The sequence below is a fragment of the Rattus rattus genome, chromosome 6 (assembly GCF_011064425.1).
Source record: "Rattus rattus isolate New Zealand chromosome 6, Rrattus_CSIRO_v1, whole genome shotgun sequence".
Lineage (NCBI taxonomy): Eukaryota > Metazoa > Chordata > Mammalia > Rodentia > Muridae > Rattus > Rattus rattus.
In genome coordinates, this window is record NC_046159.1 from 92,395,363 (window position 1) to 92,417,412 (window position 22,050).

Genomic DNA, 22,050 nt, shown 5'->3' on the forward strand with positions numbered 1-22,050 from the left:
GTGGAAGGTACTAGGTGGATGGATTATGGCCAGGGAAGCACATTCAGCCTAGCAGGTCTATTCATGGAGAGCTGAGAGCTGGCGGCAGCGGGTCCAAGGAGCGAAGCTGGACGCAGGACTGAAGAAGGGGGTGGGGGAGTCTGCTTGGAGCCTCTGCAGGAGAGACTGATGCCAGTCAAAGCTAGGCCTACGTGGGTGTGAACAAACATCAGGGAAGACATGTGAGATGTCTGGAAGGCAGATGAAGCCAGCGGCCAGTGACACAGGAGCTCTCTCACTGGACACACAGGGCAAGCAGAAGCAACAGACCCGATACCTAGATACTGAAGGAGTCTCTGTTTCCCCATCTGTGGCTTTCTAGCGGATCACCTGTTCAAGCAGGGCCCTATCAAGAACAGCTCCCGCAAGTGTTCATAGGCTTGTGTTGAGAGATGACAGAATTCAAAGACTGAGAGGCTGGGGAAGAGGCAAAGGAGAGAGAAGCTCTATCCCATAGGAGAAAACCAGGACTGGGTTGGGAGTGGGATGGAGAAACACCCACTGCTGGGGACACTTGCCTTGATGGTAGCTGCAGCCTGGTGTGGGGAGGGTTAAGCATCTTGCAGTTCCCACCCTCCCTGATCTGCTTGTCCTCCCACATTTACGTCTTCTGAAAAATATTCAGCCTGCAGCCTGTCTCATTTGGTGCTCCAGGCCCTCCCCATCCCCCTCCCCCTCCCCCTCCTTTGGCTCAATCAAGAGGAAGGTCAGGGAACTTTGGGAAACTGGAAACTCCAAAACTCCGGACTCTGGGAGAAGGGTCAGTGGGGAAAGGCGGGGCTTTGGGGACCAAGAGAGAGGAGAAAAGGGAGATGAGAGGGTGAGAGGGAACAGTTGTCAGGGAACTGTTCGAGGAACCACACAGAAAAGGGCCTCTCTAAAGCAACGAACCTGATATTTTTCAAGGTACCAGAAAGAGGCTGGGACTTGGGACATGGAGGAAAGACCCAAAAGGAGAAGAAAATGGCTCAGAAAAGAGGTTGTGGTGGCCAGCAGGAGTACTTCCCGGGGCTGTTGGCAGGGAACGCTAAAACTCTGCTGGCCCCAGGGAACAAGGCCTTGCAGAATGGGAAAGGCTAGTTGGATGCCAACAGATTCAGGAAGGGGCACTTCTGTCCCCAGGAGTAGGTCAGGCTACCACTACCACAGCTCCGACGGCTGAAGACCACACATCATCTTTGCAGGACCATAGGACTGAAGTGAAGCCATGAAGTGCCTGCTGATCTCCCTGGCCCTATGGCTGGGCACAGCGGACATACACGGGACAGAGCTTGAGCTCAGCGAGACACAGCGCAGAGGCCTGCAGGTGGCTCTGGAGGAGTTCCACAGACACCCGCCTGTGCAGTGGGCCTTCCAGGAGATCGGTGTGGACAGTGCTGATGACCTGGTTAGTGGTGTGACTGGGTAGAGAATGGGGAGCTGCAGCCCCAGAGACCAGGGAGTTCCCAGAAAGCTTTACTGGGGAAGGTCCCCAGTCAGCCACCCTCCTAGGCCAGTTCTAAGTTAAGGGGTTGGGGGAGGGGAGTCCCATCCACAAATTACCTGCCGGCCTTCCTGTCTGTCTGTCTGTCCATCTGTCTGTAGTTCTTCTCAGCTGGCACCTTTGTGAGGCTGGAATTTAAGCTCCAGCAGACCAACTGCCTGAAGAAGGACTGGAAAAAGCCGGAGTGTACGATCAAACCAAACGGGGTGAGTGAAGGGGCTCTTGTTGATGGGACAGGCTGCCAGGGTAGGAGTTGGAGTCCAGAAAAGTGCTGTGCCCATCACTGGGGGCTGTCTGCAAAGAAGGGAGGGTGGAGGGAAGGGGGAAATTTCTCCATCAGAGTGGGTCATCCTGAAGAAGCCTCTCTATGGAGTTTATCCTGTATCCTGGCCAGTTCACCGAAGGGTTTCACAGTCATCGGCCACCCTGGGGGTGACACTGCGGCTATGGATGACCTCAGGCTGGAGGTGCAGCCCTTTTGAGTTAAGGCTCTTGCTCTCTCTCTAATAGCTTTGTGGGTTCGCTGAAGGTCCTTGTTCCCTCCTGGGGTTAAGGGAAGGGACTGGATTATACGGGTGATTTAGCAGGGCTCTTGGTTTCAAGGACCTTTTGTTCAAATTAAATCTTAAAGGGAAAATGTAAATATGAAGCCAAGGTGGCGAGGCCCTCACTGTGCAAGCATGAGGACCTGAGTTTGCATTACAGCACCCACGTGAAAACAGCTGGGCATGGCTATACCTGGCTTGTCGGCTGCCAGTCTAACTGCAGGTTCAGTGAGAGATTTTCTTCAGTGGAATAAAGCAGGGTGGTGAAGTGAGACACCGATGTCCTTGTCTGGCATGTACACGAACAGGCATGAGTGCACACACACACACACACACACACACACACACACACACACACACACGCACGCCAGAGAGAAACAGAGACAGACAGACACCATCTGGGGAATTCTTGCCTTTAAACATGTTTGCACATTAACACAGGCCCCTGTGAATACACCCGTGCAGTGTGCTGCCTGTGAGCAGTACACATAGGCATGCTCACACAGGAATGGCCCCTGCACAGGATAAAGCACTATAGTCTGCAGGCAAGCCAAGGGTAGCAATGCCAGCATTGGAGAAGTTAAAGCAGGCAAACTACAAATTCTAGATCAGTCTGGGCTACTTCTTGAGACTGTGTCCAAAGGGGAGAACTTCCAAAATCTCCTCTCAGGGTAAGTTGCATATCCATCTGCTTCTGTTACTGTTGTCCTGATAAAATACCATAACCAAGATCAACTAATAATAGGAAAGGTTTATTTTGGCCTAGGGTTCCAGAGGAATAAAAGCCCATCAGGGTGGGAGGTAGGGAGATGTGGATGCCACCAGGCATAGCCCCCAGAGCAGGAAGGTAAGCACTCATAGCCTTTCATGTAAACAAGAAGCAGAGTGAATTGGGAGTGGTCCAAGGTTTTAAATCTTAGAGCCCGCCCCAGCGAAGTACTTCCTCCATCAAGGTCAAACTTTCTAAAACTTCCCAAACAGCACCACCAATTGGAGACCAAGTATTCAAATATCTCAGCCTATGGGGGACATTCTTATTCAAATCACCACATCCCTCCACTTTAGAACAGGCCAGGAGGCCAGTCTCCACCCTGACACTCATGTTCTCCTCCCCAGAGGAAGCGGAAATGCCTGGCCTGCATCAAACTGGACCCCAAGGGTAAAGTTCTAGGCCGGATGGTCCACTGCCCAATACTGAAGCAAGGGCCTCAGGTAAGAAGGGAAAGAGGTTAGGGAGAGGCCTGGAGGGACAGATCAAATCCGAGTCTGTAGGAGAAGTACAGGAAACCGGGAAAGAAGACTCGGGGAGGGGATGGCTGGGACATTCCCCTGGGGTTGTGGGGGTGCCTCCCTTCCTAGGCATTGCTGCAATCAACACGGGCTGCTTCTAGCAGGAGCCTCAGGAGTCCCAGTGCAGTAAGATAGCACAGGCCGGCGAGGACTCCCGCATCTACTTCTTCCCTGGGCAGTTTGCCTTCTCCAGGGCTCTACAATCCAAATAAGCCCTGGACAGGTACGTGGTTAATGGGGAGGGCCATTAGGGGCCATGGGGAAATTGGGCTAAAGGAGGAAGAAAAGGGACATGTGAAATGGAAAAATAAAAGCCAAGATCAGAACAAAAATAACCTCCTACACACCCAATCTGGTTTTCCCTTCTTCTGTAGGGTTTCATCTTACTTCCTGTACAGCCGTGGCGGTACCCACCATATGGCCTCCCAAAGACTTTCAACTCCAGGCTAATAAAACTGTTCCTTTCCATCCTTGTGTTGTTGTTCTTCCCTCAGCTCAACCTGTACATATGAGGGAAGCTCAAAGACTCTGTGTGCGTGTGTGTGTGTGTGTGTATGTGTGTGTGTGTACGCGCGCGTGTGAGCATCTTCACACTTCCTACCTAGCACAAGAGAGAAGCAGGTGGGGTAAGTGTAGGAGCCTCCCACAGGACCAAAGCAGAGGTACAGAAGCCCGTGTTGGCTGAGAAGAGACAAGAAGAGATACATATGAGCACAGAACTATTTAATAGGAGTTAGCAGGTGGCAAGCAACCTTACCCACAAAGCCTTAAGTTGGGCATCTGAGGGAGCCAGGCTCAGCACGCCTGGAGCCTGGCTGCAGAGTTATTTGTATATGTAGTGTAGTTGATAATGAGGGGATTTCCTCTACCTTCTAGAGGCTACCTAGAAAGCATGCCCCTGCGAACGGGGCAGGAAATGTCGTTGGGAGATGTAGAGTTAGGAAGCTTTCAAGAAAGGGATGAATGAACGACCTAGTTTGCAGGGTCAGTGACCAGAAAAAAATAAACCGAGAGGCAAGGGCATGGGCAGGGGAGGAATGTCTACAATCCATCAGACTACCATGGCCAGACTACCTTGGCTGTTGAGTTGCATTCAGAAGACAAAGGAAGAGGTGGTTTTCGCAGGGCTGAGAGCCTGCTGGGCCTGGGCCAAGCTATCACTGGCCTGACGATCCAGGTCAAGGCATTCCTGCAGTGTGTCCTGGAACTGCCGGCAGGCCTCCTCCAGAATGGAGCTGCTCCGGATGGGCCAGGACTCCCAGTAGCCGGGCTCTACCCACGGCTGGACCTCAATGGCTCTGGGGCCTAGGCTGGTGCTGGAGCGCAAGGAACTGTCCAGGTCTCGGCATAACTGGTACAACTCACTGCCCCGCCCACTCACACGTTCCCCGTCTATGACTTTGAGGCCAGGCAGCAGCTCTCGGACCGCAGCCCAGTAGGAGGGATTTACACAAAGTGGGTTGCTAAGCCGGGCCAAAGGGTCCCGGAGCCTCAGGTGCTCCAGCCCCTGCAGCCCAGCTAGACACTGCAGCTGGCCGGGATTGGTCAGCAGGTTCCCAGCAGCATTGAGGCTCTGCAGGTTCTCACAGGCTGCCAGTGGCTCCAGCCCTGTCAGTCGATTATTGGAGACGTTAAGCACAGCCAGCTGGTGCAGGGACGCCAGTGGGCCCAAGTGGGTAAGTGCGTTGCCTGATAGGTCAAGCCACTCAAGGTTAAGGCATTCCCCCAAACAACCCAGATCCACCACCCCTAAACCGCGAAGTTTCAGCAACAGGATGGAATCCAGGGCAAACTCTCCAGAGTGGGACTTCAGCAGCTGGGGTGTGATAATCAGTGCCTCAGCTTCTCCTGGCTTCTCTCCAGGAGGCTCCATGATACTGAAGATGGTTCAGAAGGCCAGGCCCTGGCAGTGCGGTTAGCCACAGGGATGCTGGTGATCAGCTGGCTGCTCTCCCTCGATTCTGCCTGGGCCCTAAAGAGAGACAGACAGTCAGGTCAGCCTCCCCTGGGCATGTATCCTGTGCAGCAGGGAGTTGCAGGATGCCATGCAGATGGCACAAAGTCCTTGTGCTCACAGAAACCAGGAATGTTAAACACACACAGGGTTGTCGGGGGGGGGGGGAATCAGAGGCTGGGAATAAATGAGGATGGCCGCTGAGGTGACCTCTGCGCCCTCTGCATGAGTGAGACTATACCAGTCCTCCTGGACCCTTAAGATGGCTCATGTGGTCTGTTATTGAAAGGGCTTCCCCTCAGCTTTATTGTGCACATGGGATTGTACTACACCAGGAAACTGTTTTCCAATTTGTATGAACTTAAATACACCTAAAATACACTGCCCAGTGCCAAACTCTGGAAGTTTGGACCAACGCTGGCTCCTGAGTCGTGCTGAACCAGCTTCTCATTTCACATGGAGAGACCCTCTGCTGCCATGGTGTTTACAGAGACCCCCACAATGCACGACCCACCATCCTTGATCCCCAGAGTGAACAGCCAATGGCCAGGCGAGACCCGAGACCATCTAAGCAACAGGGCAGGGCACAGTCCCAGCCTAGGGGCAGTGGCTCTGGCTGACTCCACTGGTCACACCATGTTACATGAGGCTTAGGCCCCATATTGCCAGTTTGGTCCACCTCTCAGATCTGGACTGTGGACAAAAAATATCATTACTTAACTTCTCCAGTAACTATTATGATACATCTTTATTAACCCTAAAGGGTTCCTTTTTGAAAAGTTAATTTTTTATTGATTGGTTGGTTTGTTGGTTTTTTTTTTGTTTGTTTGTTTGTTTGTTTTTTTGTTTTTTAAGATGGGAAATTCAAGCCAGCTTTGAATTCTCCCTCCTCCTGGCCTCCTCCACCCTGCCCACCCCTGAGAACTAGGATTACAGGTTTATACTACCGCTCCTGGCTTAAATTTGTTCTAAAGTAGACAACAGGTAATTACTACCTTTCTGGCATGCAGACCCAAATAAGAATGGGCTGTAACTTCTTTCATTCACTCAAAGATGTTATTTCCATTTTCCCAACATTATCACCATTCAGAATGGTATCCCGAGGGTGCAGACCACCTTGCAGCTCTTGCTGAGCTATAAGGCCCGAAGGATAGATTGGCTTTTAGTCCTGGGTCCTGAGGAAACTGTAGTTCAGGAAGGGAGGACAGGGTGGAAGTTAACAGAGAAGCTGGGTGAACTAGTTACACACTGTTGCTCCAACTCTAGGCAACCCCTACCCGAGTCTCCCAGCTCCCCAACCAGCTCTTCTGCTTCAACGTCAACATCGTTTCTCAGAGATCAGAAGGATACAATGGTCACTGTGTGCTGGACAGCACCGCGGTACTGAAGGAATGGCATCATGGTACCAAAGGGCAAGCTGGGGGAGGTGGAGAAATTCAGGAAGCCATTTTGGAGCAAAAAGGAGTGGCGAACATAGCTCTGGAATGTGGGAGAGGACAAGCATGTCTGCAAGTGGCTGTGGGACAGCAAGCCTAAGTATGTGACATCAGTGAGAGAAGGCTGCCCCTGGGCAGGGTCAATGCCCATGCTGCCCATAGAGGATACAGGTTCACATGAAGCAGGCCTCATTCCAAATTGCAGACTTTGGCTGGGGGCCCAGACTAGGGAGTCTGGGCTGGGCAGGCAGTTATACCCGCAAAACACCATTAGGACACTGCCAGTGCCAATGCTGCTCAGAGCTTGTAGGAGTGAGGTATGAGTGACTCCCAAAACTAAGTTTACATGATCAATGTTACTAAATATCCCTCCTCCAAGAATACCAAGCTTACAGCACCATCCATCAGTGATTCCTGCTAACTGGCAGTGTCTTCAAAGAGCTCCCCACAATGCTTTGACGGGGCTGGGAGTGGATCTTGTACATCCTCTCAACAGTGCAACTGAGGCAGGTATTCTTGTCTCCATAATAACCATTCCTCTGTCAGTTTGTTGTCCTGCAACACTCCAGTCCACTGGGCCATGAACTTCCTGAAGAGCTTAGAGGAGACAAAGTGCAAGGCCAGACTACACAGCAGCCCTGTGATCCTGCATGCCCAAGAGCTCATGAGACTAGGGTTCTATATGCCACCCTAGCTGTCCTGATTGCTTCGAGGGAAGTAAGTAGGGGTGAAACCAGGAGTATGCTGCTCAGGTCTATCCAATACCAACTGTGTCAGCATCTCCTGTCCCCTCCAGGGGCAGGACATCTGGGCAATATCTGGGACAACAGGACCAGCAGAACAGGTAGACAAGACCGTCTGCTACACCTGCTCTGTCCCTCTGACTTCCTCACCTGGGCTGCCTGCCCACAGATGGCTTCCTTTTCCATTCCAGCGCATGCTTACTGACTAAGTGGCTGTCCAATCCTAAGATATGGTACCACTCTGCAGGTTTACACTGGTTGACAAATAGTCCAACATAGAACACAGAGATGCAGCTGGTGTAAAGTCACTGAAAACAAGCAAAACTACTGTAATGTCTGGAATGGGCTTTGGGACCATGCTGCACAGACCTGGGGAATGTGGGGTAAATTCCAAGCTCTAAGTTTCTACCTATACAGCTCTCACAAGTTGCTTTAAGTCAGGGACTCCTAAAGGCTTGGCCCAGGTCCAAGGCACAAAAGTGTTTTCATGTATTTCTTAAGGTATCAGATGGACTATGATGGTTTAAATGAAAATGGCCTCCATAGATTCAAGGGACTGGCACCATTAGAAGATATGGACTTGTTGGACGAAATATGTCACTGGGGATAAGCTTTGAGGTTTCAAATGCTCAAGCCAGGGCCTGTGTCACTTTCTCTTCCGGTTGACTGCTCATCCAGATGTAGGACTCTTGTTTACTTCTCCAGCACCATGTCTGCCTGTTTGCTGCCATGCTTCCCACCATCATGACAGTGAACTGAACCTCTGAACCTGTAGGCCAGCCCCAGTTAAATGCTGTCCTTTAAAAGAGTGTCTCTTCCCACCAATAGCAGCTCTGACTAAGACATGGGCCATGAGGATGTCTACTTGTCCTGTCTTCACATCCTCCCTGGATGGTTTACCTCCACCCTGTCAGGACTGATCACTTGGGCCAGCTGAAGTAGGTTAGGTTAGAGGGGGCCTGGCTAACACTGAGCAGTGGAGGCTTGTCTTCTTTGCTGCCTTCTCTCCACCCTCTTATCTTTTGCCTGAACACCTATGTCTCAGGATATAAGAACCAATTAGGAACCACGGGTTCTGGAGCCTCTTTTTGCCTTACTCTGCCCAAGTGGCCCAGCACTTCCCCTGGAAAGCAATGAAGACCAGATCTCTGCAAAGAACACGTTTTTCTTTTCCCAGTGTAGGCAGTTGGGTCAAGAGTACATCATCCCTGCTTCCCCAGGAAAACTCAGTCCTGATCAGCTGAAAGGATAAATGTACCACTTGGCAGGGAGCAAGGACTGCTTCTTTGTAAGCACAGGTCTTTTTCATGCTTTTGTCAGAGTCAGAGGTCCTGATTCCCCCCCTTGTATCCACAAGACCATCTGCATGCCCAGAAACTTGATTTAACCTGTCTTTGGCAGGTCCTCCCTAGCAGCCCAGCCAAGTCTAATGTCAGTCTTGGCAGCTCTGCTGCTGAAGTCGAGCCTGGGACAAGCTGGGGTGGCCCCTGAGTTCTTGGGTCTGGTCACAGGGGAGCTGGTACTTACAGTAGGGTCCTCCAGTCCCATTGGTCCTGGGATGTCTTCTCTAGGGAGACTTACTTTTCTCCCCTCATTTCCAATATGCTCAGGAACTTGGGGTGAGGAGAAGATGGACCCCAAGATAGGCAGCAAGGCAAGATGAAAAAGAATGGTTCTTAGTCACCCTGTGTAATTCTGGGGACAGCAAGGACTGAGGCCATATGGGAAAGAACCAAACAGCATAAGTCAGTGTACTGTATGGATGCATCACTTGTCAATTACAAAGCCTCTGGCCTGTGGATTAGGCAGGAAATAGAGGTGGGACATCTGGGAGAAAGGATGCTGGGAGATTCTCCAGGGAGCTATGACAATATGGACACATGGTATCTGTGTACAGGACCAGCCATGTGGCAGAATGTAGGCTAGAGAAATGGGATATTTTAAGTTATATCTAGTCAGAGAAGAGCCTAGATATATGGCCAATGTATTTGTAAATATATATTGAGTCTGAGTCTTATTTCTGGGAGCCTGAGGCTGGGAGAAAGAACCGGACATAACATCAACAATATGGTGCCCAACGTAGGACCTGAACCCATGCCCTAAGATTGAGAGTCTCATGGCCTATCAACTGAGCTAACTGGACAAGAGGTCTAGTGTCAAAAAAAAAAAAAAAAAAAAGGGTTTCCCAAAACAACACAAGAGGAATGCTGAGAGAGAGATTTCTTAGCCAAGGAGCCAGAACCTGCTTTTGCAGATATAGTGCAAAAGGAGGTTTTTAAAAGAAACCTGTACTAAATTTAAAAACAAAACATAAAAGTTGGGACTTCTCTCGAGGGCAGGGCGGCCAAGGGGAGAAACTAGGCTCCTGTTTACACACAGGCTGAATGCGGCTGATACTACAGCAAAAGATGGAAATCTGTTGAGACTTCTGTTGTAGCTGAAGGATAAGACACCTCAGGTTCTCCCAGCAGGTTGACCCAGTCCTGTTCTATGGGAACTCATGCTCAATGCTCATGGCGTGCAGGAATGCAGCCCGAGGTTGGCTGCTGTGGCCAGAATAGGGCAGATGGCTAAAACGCCTCTCCCTGTAAACAAAGGAACAGAGGCATGGCCAGGCGCAACACAGCATCTGAGCTAAGTAACGGAAGACACAGGAGACAAAGACAGGCAGACCATGTAAATTCTAGACCAACCTGGTCTACACAATAAAGTCAGGGCAGGACCTCTGCTGATAGATTCAGCCACTTAAAAATGACAGTCTAAAATTCAAAATGACACACTTTTTCATTAAAGGTACCATGTAGGTTTTTGCTATATATTTACAATAATAAGTAAAAATATTCTTAATAATTTAAAAAATAAATACATATCAATCTTAAATTTATATATAAAAAGGAAAATATAAGCCTATTTATCTACATAGATAATAATCTCCAAAGAGGGAAAAAAAGGTAAAAGTTGGTATAGTATAGATGTTTTCAAGGGTACATAGATACTAAATAAATAAACTCAGGCCTTTGATCCCAATATTTAGGAGGCAAAGACAGGTTTCTTAGGAATTTGAGGCCAGCAGATTTACAGAGCAAATCCAAATCAGACTGGGCTACACAGAGAAACCCTGTCTCAATAAATAATAATAATTTTTAAAATGTTTTAATTGTTTTAAATTGCTTTTATTGTCAAAATGAAGGTGGTTATAAGTTCTATGATTGTGATGGCATTACAAGCCCCTGTGACAGAGTCAAAATAAAGTAGACGTAGGTAGAAAAGGGACTGCTAAATTGGATCAATCTATACTTTTGACTTCAGACTGCTAGACAAAGAACATGATACATTGGGAGAGAGGCTTTAGGCTTGTTTTAACAGGAAAAAAGAAAAGGCTTTGGACACCTTCCAGAATAATGAGGATCATATTTGATAGAGGAAGACCCCCTGAAGATCTCAGCTACAGACAAGAGAAAATCAAAAGAACTGAATGCACTGGTAATGTATATTGCTAAACTCTATTGAAACAACTCTGAAATTAGGTGGGACATACATATGTCTCCAGCCAGAACTTCAGCTCTGCATAGCCAACAGATCTTGTTGGCAACAGAGTGCTCAAAATCCATCGTGCCACCCTTTCATTCATATGGCATGAATGAAGATTTATGTTGCAGTTTGGCTATATGATCAAACTAGCTCGTAAAGAAAGACAGTTGTCTTTTGCCTGCTCAAACAAAGAACAAAATAATTATCTCTAACTGATCTACACACATTGCACATTCCATACAATATACTAATACAGAAGTACATATTCCCTTTAAAAGCTTTATGTTCAAAAAGAGAAAAAGAAAAGAAAGAAACAAGAATGCAGCCCTAATGAAATTCACCCTCAGGAATGCTGAGATGCCGAGAACTGCATCTGAGATCCTTCCTCAGACTGAGGCTGTTTCCAGAAACTTGCTTCTGGAACAGCTTCAAAAGGACTGCTAACCCCAGATGACCTCAGTTCATCCAGCCTAACAGACTGTTCCAGTCAGAACTTCAGTCAAGCCCTGAACTTTCTCACTACATAGAGAATGGACAACAAATGAGGCCAGCTATCTTTCTTTTGACTTAACCATTTTCCCAATTTCCTTTTGAGCCCCTAAGCAGGAATTCTTTACCCAATTCTGCAGGAAACAATTATAAAAAAAAACACCATTTAGTCCCTTAAGTTGGGGTGGACAGTTTTAGTTACTTTATGAGTAATAGATATGTTGTCATTTTAGGGGCTGGTTATGAGTAATTATGGTCTTAGACAGGAATGAAAAATAGGCAGCCTAGTTTCCGGGATTTCAGTCTTCCCTTTCTTCTTCTTTTGCTTTTTCTTTTTCTGTATCCTTTCTTTCTTAGGTAAGAAAAGGGGGCTGAGAAAAAAGAGGGGGTATATAGAAATATAAGAAATTAGACAAATAAAGATAGATTATTGAATCTACTCTTAAACAAAAAATATTTTATAACCATAATCTCACATTGGTAGAGATCTTTATATTTTGATGCAGAATTGAGGTTATATTTTGTTACACTGGTTCAGAATTTTGTATATTGATACAGGTTTAAGGTTTTTCATTGGTATACATCTTTATATTTTGATAGAAATTTTAAGATTAATTTTGTTACAACATACTGTATATTATGTTTCAACTCTTAATTAGGCATTGTGCCTATGCAACTCATTTAAAAGTACAAGTTATATACTATTAGAGATTGTTAAAATAGTCAGATATTCATATTAGATAGTAGTTTAGCTAACTGAAGTGGAAACTTCCAGTTCTTTGGAAAGGTAGTTATGTCAAATGATGTTTTGCTGGGCACACAGGTTAAAGGATGTCTTGCTAATGCAGACACTTGAAAGAGCATTTTTCCTGAAGCAGACACAGGTAAAAGCATGTTTTACTAGAGGAGACAGGGGAAAGAATGTTTTCCTGAAGCAATCACAGGTGAAAGGATGTTTTACTGGAGGAGACACAGGAAAGGATGTTTGGTGAAGGAGTGTAACTATGACCCCACAGACAGTGGGAGACGAGCACTGAGCTTTGGTTTGGTTTGCTCTGCCTTGACAGTCTTCGTTAATGACATGCATGTATTGGTGGCCTTCTTTACATAGCGTTGAGCTCAACTTATGGTAACACTGCCATTGAGAGAAACTCCTAAGAACTGCTTGTGAGGTTCCTGTGGCAGCTTGCTGCTTACACTGCCTCACCTTGGGCCAGTTGGCAAGCCTGGAGGTTTCTTCAGATTGAACTACAGCTGCTGGTTCATACCCGGTGTCTGCCTCCCGAAAGGACCAGACTGTAGCTGTTGGTTCACATGTGGTGTCTGCCTGCCTAGAGGACTGGTCTGCAGCTGCTGAATCATATTTGATGTTGCTATAGGACTGAACTGCTATGAAACAAGATCGAGCTCGCCCCCAAGAAACTATTGCTGAACAGGTCCACTTCCTCCATATCCTAATAACTTTTCACTTCTACTACCTCTGCTGAGTAGTGGGCTAGAGGCAAAGTTGAACCCTTATTAAAAGTAGGTTGCAAAAAAATTCATGCCTACAGCTAATTACAATAAAATGTTTTCAAGGTTATTCAGAGAGTAATTAGCTAAGAATAAACAATGTTCAACAATTCAGATATGCTATAAATAGATAAATGGCCATCAAAGACTCAGAGATCCACAGAAAATGACATTTAAAATTATTTCATTATTAAAAGGTATTTTGACTATGAGACAGGTCTGCTCTCAACAGTACCCCCATTCCCCTTCAAAGCAGATGAGGAGCATCAATGACCTCCATATGCAGTTGCTTCAGTTGTGGCAAGCTAGCCAACAGGCAAGGAAAATGCCCATGCTTCAACTACAGACAAATGTGTCCAAAAAGGACAAGAGCACTCATGGAAGTTGATTGCTAAGCTCTGCCAAAACAAGGTAAGCAAGTCCTTAATAATTCCTGCTTCACATAATGTCTGTCAGATATCCTAGGCAAGAAGGCTAAAGATGAATGCTCCAACTTTATAGAGAATATGGCGATTGTCTGGGAAATCTCTGGGAAAACTCTCTCTATTATTTCTTAATCTTTGGAAGCTGCATCCCTGTGCTTTCTATGAATCAGGTAATGTTTATTCCTTCTCAAGTCTCTGATGGAACTGAAGACTAGATTCTTACAGTCTCACAACTAAGCTTAGTCGTTTATCCTATTTAAGACAATGCTCTAGATCTAAGAAGATGCTTTTAGGATGGTAATGCAAATTAAGATAGAAATTGAGTTAGGTTATAAATTTTTTAAATAGGATAGATAATAAAAAAATGTTTTCCTTAATTGCCAAATTCTATGGGCTTCACATTATAAATGTATACCATACCTTATAGTTTCCATAATTGTTTCATACTTGTTATAATTATTCAAATTATATTTGAAAGAAAAGAAGCCTTTTATTGGACTAAAAAGGGGAATTGAAGAGAGAATATTTTATATTTTGTATGGCTGCATCAGCTGACAACTAAAAAGTGTATAGCCTAAGGCTTAGGCAGTTAATAGAGTGGGACAACCAAGAGAGAAGGATTCTTGGAAAGAGCCAGGCAGGAGACTCGCCAGGGAAATGTGACGAGATGGACACATGGCAACTGAGCACAGGTAACCAGCCACGTGGAAGAATGTAGGCTAAAATAGATGGGACATTTAAAGCTATATCTAGTCAGAGAACAGCCTAGCTATATGGCCAAGGGTGTGTGTGTGTGTGTGTGTGTGTGTGTGTGTGTGTGTGTGTGTGTGTGTGTGTGTGTGTGTGTGTGTATACTGAGTCTGAGTCTTATTTCTGGGAGTATGGGTGGGAAGAAGAACTGGACATAATTTTAATACCCATCAAAGATAGTAAGAAGCAACCTGAGGACATGGTCCCCTGCATACTGGGTCTGTGTTCATTATCTTTGGCAAACCAAGTGTGATACTGTTGTAGCTGTTTGGTTTTGTCTTTTTTTAGTGTCTGAGGTCAGAGGCACTTGATCCTTTCATTCTGTGAACAAAGTAAGGAAAGGCCCTGTGGTCATTCACAACACCAACTAGAGACAGCCAAACTGAGGGTATGAAGGACACTGTCCCTGACAGGGACTAACCTCAGGAGTGAGCAGTGTTTCTGGGGCTAGAGCTCCAGATCTCTGGATCTTGAGCACATGGGCTGCTCTTGGTACCAAGAGTCCAGGGACAATGTGCCACATGGCTCTTTACCTGTTATGTTAGTAGCTAGCCTACGGAGTCCTAGGGTAGAGACTTTGCTCATTCCCTCTCTAGTTCCTTCTCTGGAAGCCAGTTGTGAAGAAAAATGACAGGATAGGTATGCTCTCCAGCAGCAGGACCCAAAGTGCCCTTTCTCATGTTCATTTCTGTGTCACACTTTCCCACAGGGCTGCTTATTCCTTCGCCTCCCAGGCCTGTGAATCCTACTCCTCTATGGCTTTTGTCCAGGCCTGAAGTGCCACCTTGGCACTGACTTAATGGGGTTTTCTGAATACCTACCCAGGAGTGCCTGCCTGCTTTCACCCTTTGAAAAGCCCTTTGCCTTCTATCACAGACTATCATATTTTCTTGTATTTCCTTCCATTTTGCTGACTCCTCAGTCCCTTACCTGGTATACTCTCCCTCTAAGTGTCCCTTAAGTGATATCCCTTAGGCTGCCTCTATAGGCCCTGTTGCTGGACAGTCTCCAGGCTGCTCTGCTTATCACCTGCCATGAGACCTATGTTCACAACTCATTCTTTAGCCTCTGAAGCTCTTTCTGCCTCAACTCTATCTTGGTACAGGGCCTCCTAGATGTTCAAACCTAATACCTTATGTATGGTCCTTATGGTAGTATGGAAAAATGGCTCCCATAGGCTTATAGGGATTTGCATTATTAGAAGGTGTGGCCTTATTAGAGGAATTATGTCATTGAGGGTGGGCTTTGAGATTTCAAATGCTTGAGGAGGCCCAGTGTCACACTCTCTGCCTGCAGATCAGGATGGAGAACTCTCAGCTCCTTCTCCAGCACTATGTCTCTCTGTGTGCCACCATACTTCCTGCCATGGTGATAATGGACTAAACCTCTGAACTCTAAGCCAAACAGAGTGAAAGGCTTTTCTTTATAAGAGTTGCCATGGGCATTGTGTCTCATCAGGGCAATAGACCCTAAGATAGAAGTTGGTACCAAGGACTAGGATATTGTTGTGATGCTTTTGCCTGGGGGAAGATGAAACACTTTGGGACTTTGGACTAGAAAAGAGATTGGACAGTTTAAGTGGGGCTTAATGGGCCATCCTAGAAGGAGCATGGAAGACATTGGTGCTGCGGGTGATTTAAACTGTGGGGATCCAGGTCAAGAGGTTTCAGAGGAGAAGAATATTAGTATGTGGCCTAGAGATCATTCTTGTCATATTTTGGAGGAAAATGTGGTCACTTTCTATCTTTGTCTAGAAAATCTGCCTGAGGCTAAATAGAAGTTATGGATTAGGAGCTTTGGCACAGAAGATTTGCAGAAAGCCTAGTATAGACTGTGTTGTTTGGTTATTAGTGGCCATGCTGATGCCACTAATCTATAATGAAAAGAGGCAAAGCTAAGCCAGAAAGAAATACAAATGTAGTCTGAGGAAAAAGGGGCACCAGGAAGTGTAGCCAGATTAACGTCTGGTGCTAAGCACAACGAAGGGAGTGATGACCTCAGAGTAAGACCCCACCCAGCCAGGCTGCCGATTTGTGAAGAAGAATTAAAGGAAACCTAAGGCCAGACATGGTGGCACACCTTTAATTCCAGAAGGGAGACGGCTGGCAGATCTCTGAGTTTGAGGTCAATCTGGCCAACAGAGTGAGTTCCAGGACAACCACGCCTATGCAGTGAAGGAAAACATCAGAACCAGAAAGCTCTTGAATGTATAATTGAACAGAGGGGGCCATGCTCCAGCCCAGCAAGCAGCAGAACTGGCCATATTCTTCTGGCTTTAGAGTCAAGGAGAGAAGAAAGGGGTCATAGACTCTCCCTCCATGACTAAGGAAAGCTGCTGAAGCCAGGCATGTGTGAGAGCTGTCCCTGCATGGAGACCTAGAAAGGCCATTGTGTGAAGCTGTGAAGGTGAAGCCTGGGTTGCTTTGCAGACCCCAAAATATTGGAGATGCCAGAGCTGTGGGATCCCTGCCAAGAAATGCTAACAGGGAGTGGAACCAGCCCAAGAGAAACAAGTGTGCTGTAGTCAACAAAGCTGAAAGGAGTTGGAGAGCTGAGGAGTGTTTTCTTGTCAGACATGAAGATGCAGAGTCTGGAAATTGCCCAGCTGGTTTTTGGTCTTGTTTTGGTCCAGTTTCCACTCTTTTGGAGTGGTAAAATACATCTTGTGCTATTGTGTGCTGGATGAATGTTATCTGTTAAGGCCTAGGTAAAATGTTAAAGCCTAGGTAACTGTTATCTGGGTAGCCTGCTCTTTTGTGCTTTTACCAAGGAAACTTTCTCATGTTGTTAGTGCTGTTACTAGGATGTTCTGTGCCTTGGGGTTCTTGGGAACAAATCACAATAGAAGTCGGTTAGAACTGCTTTGTATAGTTAGCCACAGTAAGTTTGGACCTAAACCAAAGGCCAGCCAGCAGTTCCTGCACCTATGTGTGAGCTTTTATGGTTTTTGCTTTTATAAGCTGCTCCTGGGATGGATCCCAACATAAGAGAAATGGCTGCATCAATATAAGAAGCTATTTGGAATAAGACTTCAATTTTAGTAGTGGTCAAGTAAAGCTTAAGTTCCCAAGACCTCTCTGGGAACTGGCATCCTCCTTGGCAGAAAGAGACATGTACGTGGTTAACTGGCACCCTGTTTGGCAAGTTAAGACATGAGTATTAGGCAAGTCCCCTGCCACAGTTGAATACCCCAACCAATGGGAACAGGATAAGTGTACAACAAAGACATGTTTCGAAGGAAATCCCCATCCCTAAATCCTGATTAGTAGAATAACTTGGCACAGATGTTTGTGAATTTTAGGCTTAAAAAAAGTCCTGTAGGATCTTAACCGAAGGTCGCACACAGCTCCCGAGCCTGGTCTAGCCCTAGTTGATCAGTCTTGCGTGCGACGTTCAATAAGCCATCCCTATTTGACTGAGATCGGTGTCTGAGTGGTCTGTGCAGCGATTCCCAGACCGCAGCACTATCCGCTCTTTCATTTTCATTTTGCAGAGTGTTACAGTTAAGAAATTGCCATGGTCTTCCAGGAAACACTGAACCTTGGACTTTTAAACAGTGTGGAGGCTGTGACAGCCGATGGACGAGGAAGCTGGACTGAATGCAGTTTTGTGTTATGATATGGCTACAAGCTTAGGAGGGCCGAGGAGTGGAATGTGATAGCTTGGATGAAAATGGCCCCCATAGGCTCATAAGGAGTGGCAGCATTAGGAGGTATGGCCTTTTGGGGGAGAATATGTCACTGGGGGAGGGCTCTGAGGTTTCAAATGTTCAAGTCAGGCATAGAGTCACCCTCTCTTTCTGATGCCTGAGGTTCTGGATGGAGAACTCTTAAGCTACCTCTCCAACACCATGTCCGCCTGTGTGCTGCCATGCTTCCTGCCATGCTTCCTGCCATGATGATAATAGACTGAACCTCTGAACGATATAAGTCAACCCCAACTAAATGCTTTCCTTTATAAGAGTTGTCGTGGTCATGGTTTCTCATGACAGCAATAAAAAGCCCAACTAAGATAGTCCTCAACTTCACTCACTCCTCCTCAATCACTTTTTTAAACCCTGGGACAAGAAATCAGGAGACCCAGAATGAAAGAACAGGAAGAGACTGAGGAGAGCCCAGTGAGCCAGGACGTGTTTTCCTGGGAGAGAAGAGACTCAGAAGAGGAACCTACTGCATCCAGAAGCTTTAGCAAGCTGCATCGCTTCATAGCAGAAGGTAAAACTGCAGGAAGATTAGGCTCAAAAGCCTGCACCCTGACGGAGGGGTCCAACACTGCAGACAGCTGGGGAGAGCAGAACAGTCTCTAAGAGGAGACAGACAAGCCAACTGAGAGAGCTCTGAGACTCTCCTGGGAGACGGCTCGGAGGCTTAAGAGTCAGTGGCTTTGTGCTTTCCGCACCAAACTCAGCCAGGCACCATATGACCAAATGAATGAAGGCCCATGAGAGGTGACGTTTGTAAAGGAACTGGACAAAGTTGTGTGTGCAAAAGATCATCCGAGGCCCAGAACTATTCTCAGAGGTCAGAGTGAGGAAATTTGTATTTTATAACTGAAGAAACTCCAGAAGCTGTCAATGAAGAGATAGCACAAGGCATTAAAAGTAGGCACCAGCACCAACAGTAGTGTCACAAAGGGAGAAACTTGCCTGTTAGATTTGCAACCTGGAGTACACCCCCAAAACCTCCATCCATGGGGCACAAACCCTGTTCTGTTTCTAATTCCTAGTCCTATATAGGTGCTCTTGGATCCATTCAGTTGTTTAATGAAAATGCATGAAGCACTATGATACACATGACATTCAAGACACACATATGGGCACCAGGAATGACACACACCGGCAGCTGTTAAAGACTAGAGCTCCTGACACAATGATCCAAGGTTACAATCATTAGTAGACAGAATGCAAGCTGTTCCAGTGAGAGGCTCCATGTATCTTTAGTCTGAGGCACCTCCTGGGAAGCCTCCTGCCTTAGAGTGTTTTGCTCCATTTTCTACACTTGAAATCACAGCATGACTGTTTGTGCAGCACTTGGGAGGCAGAGGCAGGAGCTCAGTCATAGGCTAACCGGGACTAAGTATTAAACATAAAGGTTGGGATGGTGGCACACATCTTTAATCCTAGCACTCGGAAGCAGAGGCAGGACAATCTTTGTGAGTTTGAGGCCAGCCTGGTCTATAAGCAAGTTTTAGGACAGTCAGAGTTACACGGAGAAACTCTATCTCAAACAAACAAACAAACAAACAAACAAACAAACAAAAAAACCCAAACAACAGCAACAACAAAGTAGTGGGAGGAGGAGTGGTTGGGAACTCAGTGAGAGACTGCTTGCCTGACACATGCAATGCCCTGGGTCCAATAATCTCCAGGACCAAAAACAAGTACAAGAGTAACTGGCCAGTTCACGAGTTCTCAAGAAATGTAGAAATGGTGACCTGGAGATAATAGCATCGAACCTCTCTTCTAGTGTCTTTGTTAGGGTTTCTACTGCTGTGAGGAAACACCATGACCCAAAGGCAACTGGAGGAGGAAAGCATTTATTTGACTTATACTTTCCAAACCCTCACTGAACACAAGCAGGGCAGCAACCTGGAGGCAGGAGCAGATGCAGAGGCCATGGAGGGGTGCTGCTTACCGGCTTGCTTTCATGGCTTGCTCAGCCTGCTTTCTTATAGAACCAGGGGATACCAGGCCAGGAGACCACTACCCAGAATGGGCTGGGCCCTTCTGCATTGATCACTAATTAAGAAAATGTCTTACAGCTGGATTTTATGGAGGCAATATTCTCAACTGAGGCTCCCTCTCGGATGACTCTGGCTTGAGTCAATTTGACATAGAAGAGCCAGGTACAAAGCCCCGGATTCAATCCTCAGCACACCAAAAAAAAAAAAAAAAAAAAAAAAAAACAACAACAACAAAAAAAAAAAAACAAAAAAAAAAAAAACCCAAACACCCAAAAAAACAAAAAACAAAACAACAACAAAAACAAAAACAATAAAAAACAAAACAAAACGAAACAACAACAACAACAAAACCATCACAGCAGGCCTGGGAAAGTAATAAAGCAGGCCTGAAGGTAGGAATAAAGTTGGGAAGCAGAGGAGAAGGGACAAAGAGACCCTAAAAATTCTATTTACTCACAAAGGTCAGTGCAGATCAACTAAATTTGAGGTTATTTTTGAACAGATCTTCAGGCACATTTTTACAGAAGTGAGCAGCTCTAGGAGTGGAGGGTGGCTGCCTGGCTACGGCTGCCAGTATGGAGAGGACAGAGGTGGAACAGGCCCAGTGATACCTGAAACACAATGGGAGGAGCACAGGAAAACCTTAAAAAGGAATTCCAGGGAAAGCAAGGGGAGAGAATTTACAGGACAGCTTCAGTAATGACAAAGGAGTCTGAGCCCTGCAGTGAGATTCATGGCAGAGGCCGGCACAGCCTTCTGCCAGTTTTAGAGGGGACTTATTCCAGGACCTCCTTGGATACCCAAGGACATATATCAAGGGACACTGTACAGAACCCACACACCTCCCCGCTCTGTATCACCAACGAAGCTGAGAATGCAGTATTGCTTCAAGACTCGAGGCAAGAAAAAGTTTGTGTTCAGTACTTTTTTCTAGTTTGCCGTTTGTCTTTCTGAAAATTCAATCCTAATGGTTCTAGAACCTGCCGGTGCAAAACCTTTGGCAGGTCCACTGGAGGGCTGAGAATACTAGAATGCTGGAAGAGTAGAGGGGGGAAGACTTGGCGGTGTTTCTCAGACGGAGTACAGGTGCCTGGGGAGAGAGGAGTAAACCACAGCACCGGAAAGAGATGAAATAAGAGGTAAGACACGTGGGAAAGGTTTGGGATGCGTACATATAGGAAGAAAGTAGAATGGCCTCCAGACAGGCAAGTCAATGAAGGGGTGTCGGGTGGGAAACTTAAACTGTCCACAGTCCAAAGCCTCTGAGTCCCCCAGAGAAGCCATATAATTTGTAAAATTGGCAACCTGCACATGAGTAATCTTTTGGCATCTGTTCACTAGATCTGGACTAGGAGATGCCTCAGCACATACCATGTGCTGTCTGATTAGATTAGGACTTTCTCTTTTTGGCCGGTCCGTCCCAGGAGCATGCCCAGATGGGACCGGGCTTCCTAATTCTACTGTTGCACCCGCACAAGCAGTGTTCTGCTCAACACATCCATGGGCATTCCACAGTTCCACTAGGCACAAGCTTGCCAGCTTCCTCTCCCTTCACTTTCCTACACTGGGGGAAGAAGGCGACGCTATAGCCTCCCACCCCGCCTGAGAATTTAAGCCATTTGGTGGTGGTGGTGGTGTGTGTGTGTGGGGGGGGTGTTTTAAATAACATTACCTGAGCTCACAATAGCAAAAGTGACAAAAACCACGGATAAGTTCCTGCTGGAGGACTACACTTCCCAGCTTCCTTTGTGACTACCGAAGTCATCTCCGCCTATTTCTGCCCCCCAATAAGGGGCCGCAACTCTTCTTCCTTTGTAGGCATTTTTGCCATCCGCATACCTAGGTAACAAAATGCTCCCTCGCCGAGAATAAATAAGACCAAAACTTTCTTTCCGCCTTTCTCTCTACGGCTGCTCTTTTAAAATAATCTCACACTAGCAGGACCCTTGTTGTTATGTATACCCAGAGGCTGTGATCGTGGGCTAGAGCGCGTCCTGTCTCCAGGCGACCACGGCAGCACCCACCTCACGTGACTGTTACCGGTTCAAGCGTTCTGTTTGTAACTGCACTCAGGCAGTTCCTGGAGCTGAGGGAGTGGCCACTGGTCGCGGGCGGTTCCGGAAGAATCCAGCATCCCCCAAACTCCCGGAGCAGGCCCAGCCCATCCGGAA

The 22,050-nt window shown here is 46.8% G+C and overlaps 2 protein-coding genes across 4 annotated transcripts; one reads left to right on the forward strand and one right to left on the reverse strand.

Moving 5' to 3' along the window:
* The first annotated feature begins 663 nt into the window (after nt 1–663).
* Nucleotides 664–3,825, forward strand: Rarres2 (retinoic acid receptor responder 2). 3 transcript variants are annotated; one of them, XM_032906598.1, is made up of 6 exons: nt 799–945; nt 1,224–1,426; nt 1,624–1,728; nt 3,184–3,279; nt 3,462–3,580; nt 3,732–3,825. In XM_032906598.1, the coding sequence occupies exons 2-5, from the start codon at nt 1,247–1,249 to the stop codon at nt 3,567–3,569; spliced, it is 489 nt and encodes a 162-aa protein (XP_032762489.1). In that variant the 5' UTR covers nt 799–945; nt 1,224–1,246; the 3' UTR covers nt 3,570–3,580; nt 3,732–3,825. The 3 variants fall into 3 exon arrangements, with proteins under 3 accessions (XP_032762488.1, XP_032762489.1, XP_032762487.1); XM_032906597.1 differs by lacking the exons at nt 3,184–3,279; nt 3,462–3,580; nt 3,732–3,825 and having other exon boundaries at nt 664–799; nt 1,624–2,019; XM_032906596.1 differs by lacking the exons at nt 3,184–3,279; nt 3,462–3,580; nt 3,732–3,825 and having other exon boundaries at nt 1,624–2,019.
* Lrrc61 (leucine rich repeat containing 61) lies at nt 2,465–22,050 on the reverse strand. The gene is made up of 2 exons (XM_032906595.1): nt 21,904–22,050; nt 2,465–5,329 (listed from the first exon to the last, which is right to left on the reverse strand). The coding sequence occupies exon 2, from the start codon at nt 5,228–5,230 to the stop codon at nt 4,451–4,453; it is 780 nt and encodes a 259-aa protein (XP_032762486.1). The 5' UTR covers nt 5,231–5,329; nt 21,904–22,050; the 3' UTR covers nt 2,465–4,450.

What these genes read in the sequence shown, in the direction of transcription:
- Rarres2 (XM_032906597.1), top strand. Translation starts at nt 1,247, where the DNA reads ATGAAGTGCCTGCTGATCTCCCTGGCCCTATGGCTGGGCACAGCGGAC. An exon ending in TGGACAGTGCTGATGACCTG is followed by an intron (nt 1,427 to 1,623) that starts GTTAGTGGTGTG and finishes ATCTGTCTGTAG; the next exon opens with TTCTTCTCAGCTGGCACCTT.
- Lrrc61 (XM_032906595.1), bottom strand. Translation starts at nt 5,230, where the DNA reads ATGGAGCCTCCTGGAGAGAAGCCAGGAGAAGCTGAGGCACTGATTATC.